General features: G+C 43.2%; 1 protein-coding gene across 8 annotated transcripts in view; it reads right to left on the bottom strand.

The window, feature by feature from the left end:
- MCC (MCC regulator of WNT signaling pathway) overlaps positions 1-15,421 on the bottom strand; it is a 407,698-nt gene that overhangs the window by 86,925 nt on the left and 305,352 nt on the right. For all 8 annotated transcript variants that reach the window (XM_001504578.7, XM_070234444.1, XM_023617859.2 and 5 more), the window contains 2 exons: positions 13,712-13,854; positions 2,551-2,693 (listed from right to left, as the gene is read on the bottom strand). In XM_001504578.7, coding sequence (XP_001504628.1) covers positions 2,551-2,693; positions 13,712-13,854 — 286 coding nt within the window. The remainder of the gene's footprint in view (positions 1-2,550; positions 2,694-13,711; positions 13,855-15,421) is intronic.

Raw genomic sequence — 15,421 nt, 5'->3', positions numbered from 1 at the left:
GGGACTTCAGTGTGGAGGACAGCCTCACGGCAGATCCCCAGTGTCTCATATCCCTAGTCCCTAGCAGAGACCCCAGGGAGTTTGCTGAAGAAATGAATAGAGACCTCCTACGGTGGGCAGGGAACATGGACAGGCATTGGGCAGACGGGGTCCCTTCCCTCCAGGAGCTCAGTCTTGTCGGGAAAGATGCCACCACTGGTTATAATGAATATATATTTTTAAGGAGGGAAAGGATGGAAAGAAATGATTTGAGATTAATGATTCAGGAAAAAGAAGTCAGCTCATAGAGCAGACAGGCGGACACCAGCTCCTGGCTGGGTAGCCTGAGCCACAGATGCTCTCTCATGTCAGAAGCCCCAAGAAGTCCCACAGCAAAGACACGCAGCCGATTTAAGTGGGTTTATCCCTCCATTTCCCAACCTTATTTGGTTAAGAAACTTTGTTGGAATGTGAGTCACTTATTTAATTTCATAAAATACGATTTCAGAGAAATGAATGGAGGGATCAGTGTAGGAATGACTCTTTGCAATGATCGGGAACTTCTTGGCGGCTTGCACTTGTCTGACTGCTGAAGGCTGGAAGACAGAGTCCAGAAGCTTGGGGCCGCTAGGGTTAGAGGTGATGATGCTGGTATAACTTAGTACGAAGGACTTGGGCCCACAGTGGGCTGGTTGCAGGGGGATGTGTGTGCTGTGACTTAAAGCCCAGGGTCTGGGTTCAGGTTAGTTTGAAGGAGACAGTTTCAGCCTGAAGCCAAGGTCCCTGGGGAGGCATCCCCACTCCTCAACCCATTTGGTCTTAGCTAAATTGGCCATTACTTGGCCTTAGCAGCAATTCATCCTGCTGACCGCTTCTTCCTTATCAGAGCCTTCTCGACCCCACTGGCTTTCCAGACACCATCTCCCCATTTCCTTCCTACAGCTTCGGCTGATTGGCGGGTTATTCATTCCAACAAGTACCTCTGAACACATACTATGTGCCAGGGCCTGTGGTGGGCTCTAGAGGTCTACTAGCAGATAAAACAAACATGCTTCTGCCCTGTGGAGTTTAGTGGGAGAGTCAGTCAAGCAAAGAAATCACTTAAAATTTCAATGTGACACGAGCAAGAAACAAATGGAGCAGGACAGAGTCAGCATAGGGACTTGCACAGACTGGTGCTCACGAAATGCTTTCGGAGGAGGTGCATTTAAATGGAGACAGAAATGATGAGAGGCGCATCTCTTCCAGGAGCTCCTGCTGAGTCTCCTCATCAGCTGGTGGCCCCCAAGGCTTAGTCTCCAGCTCTCTGCACTTCTCACTGCATGCATCGACTTCCCCAGCTTCAGTAACTATGTGCAAACAACTGATGTCTTCCAGCTGCTTTTCTTCAGCCCAGACCTCTCTTGGCTTCTTATGTTTATGTACCACCTTCCCAGGCACCTCCACTGGGATATCTCTAGCCGCCTCAAATTTATGCCCAAACAAAACACATGATCTCCAGCCCATCCCACCCTCTCTTGAAGCAAAACAAAACAAAATTCAAAGTAATACCATCCCATATTGGTAACTGGCCCCACGGTCCCAAAGAAATTTTAAGTTCTATGAAAATTGCACTACATTTACTCATCTTTCTCCTGGTTCTTCTTCGATCTCTTCCCTACATGTGGGCATTTCCTAAGATATGGTGCTCCTCCCTCTTCTGACTCCGCACCCTTTCAACCATCGGGATCTCCTTACTTCATAACTTCAAAGCCTTTATCCTCAACCTCAATCTCTCCAAAAATCCAGTTAGGCATCTCCGAGTAGACCAGTTGTTTTGCAACATTTTGACAGCAACCCACAGTTGGAACGTTTCATTTGGCAACTTACCACATAGACACATGCAACAAATAAATTTCGTGAAACAATACTGTCATTCTATTTTTTTCCTATTTGATTTCACTTAAAAAATATTTCATGTTTCGTATAATTTCAAAATCCACTAATGGGTCATGACCTGCAGTTTTAAACACACCATCTCAATACACTATATCAACTATTTTCACATGGACATTTCTCTACAACCTCAAACATAATATATCTATTTCCCAACTCATTTCTCAACCAAACTTCCTTACTAAGGAATATGATTATTCTTTTAGTCACTCAGGATCAACATGTTAGAGTCATTTTGGATTCCTCCTTACCCAACAGTTGCTAAAACTTACTGGTTCTTCCACCGCAATGTGTCACCACCCATTCCATCCTTTCCATTCCCACCATCATAGTTCAGATTTTACTATTACTTGGAACACTGCGATAACCTTTTTAACTGGCTCCCCGTTTCCAGAATTTTCAAATGGAGGTGCCATATGTTTGAATCACAAACATCAGGGCTGAAAACTAATTCAGCTTTTCAGTTCCATTTTGACCAACAAAGTAGTATGTAAGGGACTGAAATGGATGTGCCTTCATCTACTCATCAAACTCCTTGACTAATTAAATTTTACTTCAGGCTGCCTCATGTTTCTAAAATTCCCATTACAATCCAGAAACCAAACCATACTTCGTGGTAACGGCAGGCAGACTCACCCATGTCAGCAGTGACCATGGTGGACTGGTTTTCAGGGATGGAGACAGAGGTCTGGTCTTGGTCCATGCTTCGAGAGTCCTCGTTGACCTCGTGTTGACTCTGGCTGAGTTCTGATCGCAGTTCTGAGTACTCATCTTCCTCTCTGAGAAAAAAGGAGAATCAGCCACCACAGGCAGAGATGTAAGACAAATCCCCAGAGAATACGTCTTTTATGGAAAAGAAAAAGACAGTCAGAGAGAAAACAGACAGATCTCCCCTGCCAGGCCACACAGACCAGGATTTCTTTCAGGCCAAACAGAAGGTCACATTTATGGTTAGTGTATGAAACTGCAAGGTTGCTTTTGTGTCCACATACATAGCCATAGACCAAACAAGATTCATCTATCAGCCTACCAGAAGCTTTACCCCTTCAAAAATTTCCTGAAGAAATCAGATTTCTTCACTCCCTCAAATTCCGAGGTGAAAAAGAACTAAGACTACGAGCACTGAGGTTCCAGTGAGCACAGTAATCAAGAGTCTGGTGAACAGGAATGGCAGTCTCATCGCCTGGATGGTCCCACTGGTGGGCCTTCCTCCTGGAAGAGGACATCAGGAGGTGTTGGGCTGGAGCTACTAGAAAACCAGCACCTCATCTGTGCAGATCAAAATGGATGCTTTGAAAGGTATATGGATGAGCATGTCTAAAAAATGCCACATTTACTTTCCCCAAAGAAAGTAGGCAGAGTTAGGGAATAGGAAAACAGGATGGAATGAGGAGAAAAAAGGAAACAGTGAACGAGAGAATACCACTCAATGGTGTATTTCCTTCGATTTGCATTTGCTAAGAGGAAGACAAGATTTAAATGCAGCCATATTTCATCTGCACGAGCACACCCACCCCTTCTCAGCCCTTCATGGATCCCTCAAGCTTTGGTCTCTGAATTAGCTATGGGCAGGCTAAGAAAACTTAAAACTGTTGTATGTATTTCAAAGCACACACCTTACCCTCTTCCCACATCATCATCATCTCTATGCAAACACTGGACACTGGCACGGAGAGAGAAAAATTAACCTTCTTTGAAGCATTTATTTTGCAAGTGAGCCAGAAGAGAAAACTGTCAGGGGATTTAATTATGAGGTTGGAAAGCCCATAGATGTCTGCTCAGCCCCAGGGGAGGATGTCTGTGAGGAAAGCTAGGAAGACAAGAAATCCTCTCAGCTTGGCATTCACTTTACGTTTGTGGACAACCAGGGGTAGCGGGGGAAGGTCAACAGTCTTGGGTTTACCACCAAGACTACCAGACTACCCGAAACCAAGACAGTGAGTGGCGATCCTGGAACTTGGGGAAGAGGCAACTGCCACTGTAAACAGTGGAAACAGATCTATAAATTAGAGAAATGTGACGAACCCTCCAGAGTTCTTGGTTCTCTCAAGAAATCAACATCCTCCCAGGGAAGGGATTCAGCTGAGCCCCTGAAGCCACCCAGAGATCTGGGAAGACTTTAAACAGATATAAAGCCCCCAGACATGCAAAATATGAAATCAGAATGGGAGTGGTAAAGGGAAAAAATATAGGTTAATATTCTATGAATAAGTTAATTATGAGATATCTGCAAAGCTGACAATAATTAGGTTTAGGAAAGAAAATAATGAAAAAGTACTCTTCAGAATTGCCCTTTTGGTCTAGAGGGTAATTGTGCCCTCATACATCAGTTCTCCTTTCAATCAGCACTTTACAATTTCGATTTTAGTTACTGGGAGATTTTGTGTATGATGAATAAATTACCTTTATTGCATGGCCCATGTAATCAGCTTCAGCTTGGCTGAGACTGTTGTGCAGACTAGAAAGCTAGATAAATGCTGCTGCTGTATCTGTGGCATAAATGGCATTTGCAGAATCTTTAACAGCCACCTTAAACCCTCCTGGCTTGGCAGGTTCCAAAACAGGGTGCTTGCCAAATCTCCCACTTTTTAATTATTAGGGATTATTATGATCAACTTTATAAAGGAGTGCATAGGGAAGGGGTGGGAGAGGGAAGCTGTCGATTGCAGGAAACAGTCCTTGCTGAGGTCTGAGCACAGTCTGAAGGACAATTACGCCACACTAGAAAGGTCATCTTAGGCAGAAGGCTTTCAGTGCCGTGAAATGCAAACTAAGCATCCCCATTCAATGTATTTGAGCACCAAAACAAGGTTAGAAAAGCAAAGATCAGATGGGTGCTGTCTTCCAGGAGACAAATATGTTCACAACTAATTCCAACCTAAGAAGGAGGCTGTGGGTGGACATGGGAGGAGCATCTGGGGCTTTAGGTGGGGAGGGACCAGGGGAGACCTCCTGGATGGAGCAGCACTCAAGATGAGTCTCAAGGAAAGTAGATTTTAGGTCATGAGGGTGGAAGGGCATAGGCAAAGGCTCAGAGGAGCCTGTGGACATGAACACGTGGAGCTTGGAGAAGAATAAGTGGCTTGGTATAACTGAAACCAAAACGTGGTGCATGGTGGAAACATGAATCTGGAGAGACACTCGGGCCACGTGTGGAGTGGGCGATTTTGATCAAAAGGAGAATTTATTGTATTGAAGGAGGCAAATAATTAGGGTTAGATGGTAGAAATAAAGATAAAATATGTGGAGTCTAGGAATTCAGGGGAAGAAGTAAATATTGCCGAGATCTTATATGGAAACAGATAAAATAGGCAGGAGGGAGGTGCGGAGGGTCTGTATCCTTGACCCCACAGGGATGGCTGAGCTGAGCACTCATGATCCCTGGCTAAGGTTCCTCCTTCTGGAACTCATAATGAGTATTATAGTACAAAAGAACACATGCAAACAGAGTAAATGGTAATTAGAGGTGGAAAACAACCTGTGAGAAGATCAGGCAGGGTTTTGTGTCACAAAGAAGGAGGTATAGAAAGATTAAATGGAGCCTAAATATTAGAAAATTTGTTTCTAATATTTTTGCCACTGACTCTGGTAAAAAAATCATGGAGTTGCATATCCTTATCATCTCCAGAACATCATTATCAGCATTATTCCTGAGTGGAAGTTGGAATCTGGGACACTGGGAAATGACAAAAGCCAATTCTCTCAGGGCTCTTTGTAAATTGACAGTCAACCTGGGATCGCGGCATACATGGAAGACTGATGCTTGGGAGTTTTCTCTTTCTACTGTATTATTCAGGAGCATTGGTCCATCAGGAGCAATGGAACAAGAAGTCAAAAACACCCTACCAGTCTAAGGCAGTTTTACAAAGGCAAGAATTTGAGGTGTGTTTTCAAGACCTCTCTAAGCAGCAGTGAGTCAGTAGCTGGTAAAAGTGTCTGGCTAATGACCGACACAGCATCAGCATCTCAAAGTGACTTTTCTGTTTGCTTCCTTCTGTTGTGCACATGGTAACTCTTGGAAGTGATAACTTATGTCCTTGGGGAAAAAATACCGCCTTAAAGAACATGAACTGCTAATGCTGGTGATGAAATGAAGAAAATGTGAAAAGGTCCAAGAAGTGACCATTTTAAGCCAAAAAAATCAGAAGCTTTGATAAACTGATAAATTTTGGTAATTATATGCTTTGTGGTAGTTTTGTAATTATGGGATTACAAAGTTCTCAGGTGTTTCTCTTTGGAACATAAAGGATCATCTCACAGGATTCTAACGTACATTATTTCATTCACTTAGAAGCATTTGTGAAGTGCTGTTTAGAGTTGCAACGATTAATGCTTGCTGCTAGCTTAAACAACAAAATAAAACAAAAACGCTCCTAGGGAGGCAGGCATTCGATTGTATACACACCTACGTGACGAGCAGTGGCAGAAAAGTCACAGACTGGAAGGGTCTTACAGACCATCTAAGCAGGATCAATATACTTTTATTTTACAAATAAGATAACTGAAGCTTCAGGAGGCTAAGCAACTTACCCAAGATCATGCATCTAGCTAGCAGCACAGCCTCATTCCTAAATTGAGCACCGATGAAACAAGAATCTAATATGGTAGCCTAAAGAAAAGATTTTCTTTTGCTGTTGCTTATTTTTAAAGATTCCATCTCATTACTGGCTAGGGGTGAAATGATCTAATCAGAAAAAGGGAAAACTCAATGAAAGTATAATCCTTATCACGCTTTCCAGACCTCAAGGTAAAGTACTCTGGAATCAGCAGCATTTGATAAAAATATTACTGCCTTTGAATCCCCATATCTATTTTATTTTGGGGTGCACCTTCATGCCTTGTAACTGGATTGGAGCGATTTGTGAACAAGACCCAGATGGACATCTGCCTCCCTTGGCAACTGTCAGTCAACTATGTCTAGCTAACCCAGTCTACCCGACTTAGTGGTTCTTTGTTGAACCACATTCTGTCTTTCTTACAATTAAAGGCAGTCTTGCCCCTAAATGGCCATCATTCTTTGAAAGAACAAAGATTTTCGAGATGCAAGGAGGAAATGTATTCCTTTCAGTTCTCTTAGAAAATCTATAGCAGGAAATGAGTGATGAGTAAAGTCCTGGTTCTTCCTTCAATTCTACCTCTTATTTTTCCATATAGCACAAAGGAAGATCAGACATCTCTGAATATTTTGGTGAATAACTGAACAATGGGATTTTGAAATGCTCTCCTATGTATATAATAATCCAACCTTGTCATCAATGAGTACCAGTTTTAACAAGATCTGATATAGGATCCATATTCAAGGACTTCTAAATAGTGAACAAGGGTTTAATATACACCACACAAGAAGACAGGGAGAAAGAAAGCTACCATATCTTTGAGTTTTACTTTTATTTCATCATATTTTACTTTTTAGGCCAGAAATTAATCAAAACTACATGTTTTGCTGGGAGATAAAGAGGTTTTGGTTACATTGTATTTTAGAATATAGCAACATGAAGATGGACGGACAGATGCATCACACAGGTTGAAGCATGGGCGGAAAGGTCAGGCTCACTGTGCTGGCATGAGATCTTAGAGACGGGATTATGTTAGAGAAGACAGAGACTTTGGATATTATCTCAGCTGCTAAGTGAGGAACATTTTGCAGGCAAGGAAGCAGAAGGGCTAAGTGCCAATGCAGGGGTGACACACATAGGACGAGTCAGTGCTTTAGCGCTGCAGCCATTCAAGGTGAAAGGTGTAGGAGAGAGAGCCCAGGGTAAGAGCCAAGGCTGAGGATGGATCTTAGGAACAGAAGAAAAGATCTAGAACCCTAGCACATCAGGAAGGAAGGAGGATTTAGTGTCAAATCCTGAAGAAAAGCACCAGTAACAAGGAAAGATCACTAGATTTTTCAGAAATTATTAGTGGTTTTCAAAACAGTATCTTAGCTCAGGCTGCTAAAACGAAATACCGTAGACTGGTTAACTTAAACAATAGGAATTTATGTTCTCCTAGTTCTAGGCTTTGCTTAGAAGTCCAAAATCAAGGTGCCAGCATGGTCAGTTTCCGGTAAGGGCTCTCTTCCTGGCTTACAGATGGTTGCCTCCTTACTGCATCCTCCCATGGCAAGGAGAGAGTGAGTGTGCGAGTGAGTGAGCTCTCCCATCCTCATCATCTCCACTAAACCTAATTACCTCCCAAAAGCCCATCTCCAAATAGTATCCCATTGAGGGTTAGGGCTTCAACATATGAATTTGGGGAGACACAATTCAGTCCATAGCAAAAGGAATTTTGGCAAACTGTTGGGGTTAGAAGCCAGACAGCATTGGGCCAACAAGCAGACAGGAAACGAAGCAGAAAACATGGACTACTCATGAGAGTTGGCAGTGAAAGGCTGATGTTATGAGAGTAGCTTTTGGGAAAAGAAAATACCCTCCTTGGGAAACAAAAGATCTCGTTTAATTTGCTTAGATGTCTTTTTTTCCCTTGGTGAGCTACTGATGTATTTTTCTATCTTCTCCATCCCATTACATAATCTCCCCAAGTCAGATAAGCATTAAGAAAAGCCACTCATAACATACAGTTAAGTGAAAAAACACATATTACAAAACAGTCTTTGCTATATGATCCAATTTGTTTAAAATATTCATGAATAAAATTTTTTAGAAGGCCATATATACAAAATGTTCAGTGTTTATTCCTAGGAGATGAGATTTAGGATGCATTAGGCAAGGTTCAGTTAGGAAAACAAACTACACTGGATGGTTCAAGTAGAAAGGGTTTAATTTAGGCAGTTCTGTGCTTGCAAAACTGTTGGAAGGACTGGAGAAGAGAAGGGTGGGAGGAGACCATCAGGAGCTGTCGGATTTGCCACCACAGCTGTGGGTCCCTCAAAGATCAGGAAATTGCTGCTGTCTTCACACCTGCACACAGCTCCAGGGTCTGGCTAGTCAATGCAGGATGTCATGGGCACCAAAGCCTGTATGTGAGCTACCATTAGCATGGCCTGAGTGACAATGGCTCCCACCTCCCTTCTGCCTTCCAAAACCATGAGAATGCATCTCATTGGCAGAACCAAAACTGTATCCAGAACCCAGCTATTAAGGGAGTCTGGGAAGTAGTCCCCTGGGGCCAACTTCTTTGATTCTGGGGAGAGTAGAAAGAAGGGATGGGAATGGTACCAGGTGCCAGACAACATCCATCATAGTCTACCCTCTTTGGCTACTCAACAACCATACACGTTCTTACACACACTTAAATTTCCAAACTGCAATAGCTTCTGTAACTATCCCTCATTCAAATGTAAATGGACTCACCTTCTCACCAAAATGGGAGACGCAAAGTCCCATCAGTTATTGTATCCACTGTTATGTGATCACTCCTCTTCTAGTTCAATGGCAAAACCACCTAGATATCATGTAACCTAACTATTAAATGACAAGTTTCACCAATACAAACTCACTTTCTATAACAGGAGAAAATAAAAGGATAAAAAGGAAATTGCCTATATACATAACAAGCAAGAAAATATGCACAGCCTAGCCATCCTTTTTGCAACTGGTCATAAGGCTATAGTTGATATTTATAACTTCCTTCTTCCACTAGGAAATCCTTAATTCCTTTGTGTTTGGCCAGCATCTAAGGTGGTTAGAGTTCTTTACCCAGTGAAGTAATCTGAAATCTTTATTCCTGAGGGGCCGCGCCCTAGGTGGTCTGACCTGGATGGGTTGTTCTAGTCTACCAACGTTCACCACTGGGCAATTTCTAGGAGGTTTCCTAGAGAACCACATGAGTTCCAGACACAGCCATCCTTGCCGCACGGTATAGCAATAATCCTCCAGCTAGTGCAGTAACTCCCTTCACTGCTTTTTTGTTCAGTGGCATGAGGTGCTCCAAGGCCAGGTGGCAATCAACGGAATCGTTGTATTCTCTGGTGGACGCATAGTTCCCTTGGGAACTAAGACTTCTAAACTGACCGAGGTCAAAGTTGCAAGGATGAGAAGCAACACTTTTTTAAAGTGAGGTTTTAGGTGTATGAATGAGAGGATCCACTTCTACTTCTACCTCTTGGTCCCTGGACCCAAAAAAAGCAGCATCAGATACTGTTGCTGGTTGGGAGCATCTCCAAGGCACTGAAAAAATGTTACCACCCAGATGGTGCACTATGGTAGACTAGGTTTATGGGATGGATTCAGATCACAATGCCACTTGTTACCTCACCTTCTACCATGGACTGAATTGTATCACCTTTGCCCTCCCAAATCATATGTTGCAGTCCTAACCTCCAACACGATGGTATTTGGAAATGGGACCTTTGGGGGATAATTAAGTTTGATGAAGTCATGAGGGTGGGGCCCTCACAATAGGATTAGTGCTCTTATGAGAAAAGACACCAGAGAGCTTGCTTCTTCTCTCTCTCCCTGCCATGTGAGGACACGGTGAGAGGGCAGCCTTCTGCAAGCTAGGAAAAGAGCCCTCACTTGGGAACTGAATTGTCTGGCACCTTGATCTTGAACTTCCCAGACTCCAGAACCGTGAGAAATAAAGTCCTGTTGTTTAAGCCACCAGTCTATAGTACTTTGCTATAGCAGCCTGGGCTGACTAATATACCTTCATAAATCCCCACCCTGACTGGTGGACCACAGGTATTTTGGATCTCCAGGGGCTAATATCAGCTTAGAGCCAATAATCACCCCAGAATGTGGCTCTCTTCTTCCCGCTGCACAGTCTCCCTTAGAATGGCTGTGATTCTCTTTGGAATGGGTAGAAAGAAGATTAACTGTACCCTCGGTGGCAAGGTTGTATACATCCTCCCCTTCATCTAAGGGGCTCTGGGTCTGTAAACTGGGTCAGGTGAGGGAATTGGTAACAGGCTATGATTCTCCCTTGCAATGGCAAGTCAAGTCTCTGTTCACCAGACGGGAATTTTTTCGACTATACAGATCAAGTAAAACTTATGTAGGCTGCCCATTTACATTGATCCTAGAGACCCCATGATCCGTTAGCCACTATCAAAAACCTCTACAGGTCAAACTATTTTGCTTTGATTACTACTATAGCCTTGTTCACCAATGCAGTAAACACACCCATGTTGACTGCAGTAGTTAAGTGGCATCAAAGACCCCCTTTTAATGATGTCATCTCCCACCCAACATTCCTGACTCCCCTGGCCTCTGGACTCCTACATTATACTATGGAAGTTCTGGCATTTCAACATTATTTATGTAATCCTCAGTTGAGTCTAGTTTTCAGTTAATCACACTGCTGGAACTAACATACTGAATCCAGAATCTCTGATAGGAACAGTCATACCTGGTCTAGAAGCTTTACGTGCTAATCCCACACATATCCCCCCCAGGTTTTTCTGAATATAAATGAACAAAATCTTAAATCTTTTCATATTTTAACTTTCTCTTTCCAGGTAGGATTTTCTACTTATCCCCCTGGGGCATGATGGAAATTGACCACTTTTAGGCCTAAAAGATAAAGAGAATGGAATTGTAGTGGGGCATGAATATATCTGGCACCCCTACCTGGGATCAGATTGCTACAGATATTCTCCAAGCAAGGAGCTCAACGGAGTTTGCAGGCTCTAGGTATTCTGATTCATTTGAGTCTACCCAAATGTCTCCATTCAAATTCTCACCTATCAATTCTTCCTATCAAAGCCTGATCTTCACCTAAGAGATCTAATGTGGCTGTGAATTCAACTTACATTGGAATTCAGCAACCTGCACTGTCTGATTCTTGGCTACACTAGCCCTGTGGCTATAAGAGATGGCAGAGTCTTCTAGGACAGTCACAGAAGGTCTCTGGGTTCTCTGATTGTGATCTGAGATAAAAAAATTTAAAACTATAAGATTGTCATTTTCTTTCCTTAAGCAATTCAGTATTGCTTAAGTGTAGATATACCATAGCTTATATAAACTATTCCATGATTTTTCATCTTTTCCAATAAATCCCTAACTCAGGCCCAGATTGAAGTGACAAGTAGGTCTATAAGGTTCTAGGATCGTACCTGACTAGTATGACAACCAATTCTCTAGACCCTAGATATGCTAGGGCACTTAGAGTTCATCCAAGGCATCTGGCTCCTACTGCCCTGTGTCTGTGACAGCATCTCAGGACCTGAGGGCAAACCAATTTCCTGGAGTGCTGGGGGCTGGGGACATGTCTCAGCCACTGGAGCTCAGAGGACAAGAAGAGCCTTGTCTTACTGGCCCACGTGTCTGCATGTCTTCCAGCCTTCCCGGGAGTCCCCTCAAGGAGGGGCCAGCTCATTTATATAATGAAAACTGGCAGTATTTAATGTGACATATGCACAGATGCAATCTTCCTTTAAATAAAAGGCACCAATAAATGTTGATGGTCAAGAAGTTCACTGTATGTTAACACGAGGCAGTTTGGCCATTATATTCAATTTCATCATCCTGAAATTGAGTTTTCCAGGTGATGTGTGATGCATTTTGTTCACAACTCACTGAGCCCATTTGCCTTCACCTTCTCAAGTGTTTAAAAGTGTAACATGTTTTAATGCAAATTATAAAGTTGCCAATGTACTCTGTCAGCCTCCTTTAAATCTGCTATAACCATTTCTTTGGGCTGAAAATTCTTCTCTGCTCATGCATTTCTAACCTACAATCATTCTGAAGACCAGGATACAATTTAAAAGCCTTGAGGTTCTAAATTGGAATATGAAATTTATTGTGTGGCTCCAGTTCAGTGCAAAATTTTCCACGATCTTGCCCAGAAAACAGGGGCCCATCAGCACTCCCATCAAGGAGCCCTGTCATTACTGTGGCGCTCAGAGTTGGAACAAAATGCAATGAAAGTTCTTCTAACCCAGCACTTCTCCAGGGAGAATTTAAAGTAGCTGCCTCTAAAACTGTTTGAATTGTGGCTCGTACAAACATTCAGTGGACAAAGCACTCTTTCTCCATGAAGGTAGGTGCCAACCATTTGCTTTCCTCAGGGCTGTTCCCTGAGCACAAGCAGGAAGATAAAAGTTGTCATCCTTGGCTCAGTAAGTCACTTAAAGCAAACCCCGCTCTCAACAGCAGGGCAGACACACCAACTAAGTGCTGTGTGTGGAGACTGGGGGGCCAACTGATGACAAGCAAGGAAGGCAGGATCCCCAACAGTCACGATTATGGAAAGAAAATTAAGTCAAGCCAGAGACATTGTGGATTTTAACTCCACCTCTACCCTCTGCTGAGTGTAACTTCAAAGTAGTCACTTAATATTTTTAAGCCCTGGCTTTTTCACCAATAAAATGATGAAGAGTATGTAAGGGCCCCCACCTGAAGAGGATGCAAGAGGTTATGTCAATGTTGGTAAATCCACTTGAGGTGAACTCAAAATATGATTAGATTATCTTGAAGCATATGTAATGTTTAGTTATAAGCCACATTCATAAATCGCTCAGTCTCCAAGGGAGGCACAGGGTTTACACGTCTAGAGCAGACCTGGTAAGTAAAAGAGGTGGTAGGGATGCTGGTCTCTGAGACAGAAGGGGCTCCATTTAGAACTTATTAATAAAGCATCTCACTCAACTTCTGATTCCAGACCCTTACCAATAAACTGAGGATTGTGACGTCCACGCTTTCTACCTTCCAGAGTTATGAGGATCAACATCAGAACACGATAATGGAGGGAAAAGTGAATGGTTAACAAAATAAAGAGAAAGTACTTATCAACTGTAAATATTTTAGTTACAAATAAAACATCAAGATAATTCCCAGGGGCGAGTTCAACTCCAAGCCCCAGGTTACAGCCCAAGGGAGCAGAGAGGAAGCAGCAACTTGGAGTCTACTACCTGATAGTGGTGCCTTGCAAACGGTCTATCTTCTTATTGAGCTCAGCAATGATGCTGTGGAGTTCTGTGATGCGCTCCTCGTACCGAAGCGTCGTTCGCTCCTGGACATCCTCATGCTCTCTCATGAGGTGGGACTGCTCACACTGGGATCAAGAGACAAGACAGAAGTGACAATGAGTTGGTGCACCTACAGGCAAGCGATTCTAAGTTTTATGGCCTCAAACTACCACCGCCTCAACACTGAGTATGCCCAAAATTAACATGTCTGCTCATTGGCCAGGAATCCCAGAAGACACATCAACAGCTAAATTTTACAATGCCTTTGTGGACATCTGAGTCTTTCCCTCATTCTCTCTTTAGGAAAAGGTCCCTCTGCTGTTGCACACAATCTTTGTGGCACTACCTAAGTCCTTGCTTTTCCTGAGCCAAGAAGTGGGCAAGTGGCCCCAGCTGGATCTGTCAGATACCTTGTTTAGTGACTGGGCCTAAGGTTGCACGGAGTCAGTTCACTCAGCTGAGGGTCCTGAAGGGACTGTCCTCTAGTTCCTGTTCCCTCGATCCCTAGAGCTTCCTTGCCAAGTTCCTTTATGGTTGTTCAATTTTCCTTTTACCAATTCATTCCTCTTTTGCTGAAGTTATCTGGGATATGTTTCAGCCACTTTTCAACCAAATACTCCTAAGCGGCATGACACCATTTCTTAACTGGCTGGTTATCAGCAGACTTAATGCTTCCCCACATCCTTTCCTACCAGACTATAAACTCTGGGAAGGCAGGAACTAGGTCTTTTCACGACTGAGCCCTGGCATCTGGCATACGGCCTGGTTCACTGTGGGTGATCTGGAAGTGTTATGAAATGAATAAATCGTAATGTATCACACTGTCAAGAAGGCTGCTTTGCAGAAACAGTGGACAAAAGAACCTGAGGAGCTTCCCTTGCTCAACATTTGATGGACTAAGAGGCAGCAGAGGCTATAAAAGCATTTTGTAACCAGAGTTTAAATTCTAAGGAACCTGTTCATCTCGTTCACTTCTCTCCCTCTTCAACCCCTACCCCAGTCACTGTGCATTTAATCTCATTTACATAATAATAAAACACTCGTCAGCGAAGGAACAAGGAGTCTAGCTTCTGTCCCTGTCTACTACATTCAGCCCTGATTAATTTCCTGTCCAGCAGAGGAATTTTAATTTCATTTCCAGCAAGGTTTGCCTAATGCCAAGACCCATATGTACTTGCCAGCTTTGCACTTTCAGGGCTGGTGGCAGGCAGGCAAGGGCAAAACTCCTCCCTCCCTAAATCTGCTAGGCTTCCAATGATGTAACCCTGAAGTTACTGGGCAGGGACAAAAAACCTTCAAAGACAAGCAGAATCCTACACTAAGCCCAACTCATACTGAAACAGAAGTATTCAGCAAATGAGTCTAATAAATACATTGGTATAAATCACAGCAGGGACCACACCTATGAACAATAGCTTGATTAGTATTAATGTGGTACTTCCTGGGGGCTGCTCGGAGTTCCAGAAACAAGATTGGAGGCAAGGAGATTGTGGAAGCTGTATCAAGACCTTTATGAGAAATGATGATGTGAACTTCTGTTCTTAGTGACAACCTGGAACATCAAATAACCTCCACTCGAGGTCAAATACACAGGAAGTCAGTGGAACCAGAGGCAAGGATGAAGGACAAGTGAACATCACATCTTTACAGGTC

Source organism: Equus caballus, chromosome 14 (genome assembly GCF_041296265.1).
Source record: "Equus caballus isolate H_3958 breed thoroughbred chromosome 14, TB-T2T, whole genome shotgun sequence".
NCBI lineage: Eukaryota > Metazoa > Chordata > Mammalia > Perissodactyla > Equidae > Equus > Equus caballus.
The sequence above is the reverse complement of the archived record's forward strand: the minus strand, read 5'-3'. Positions and strand labels throughout refer to the sequence as shown.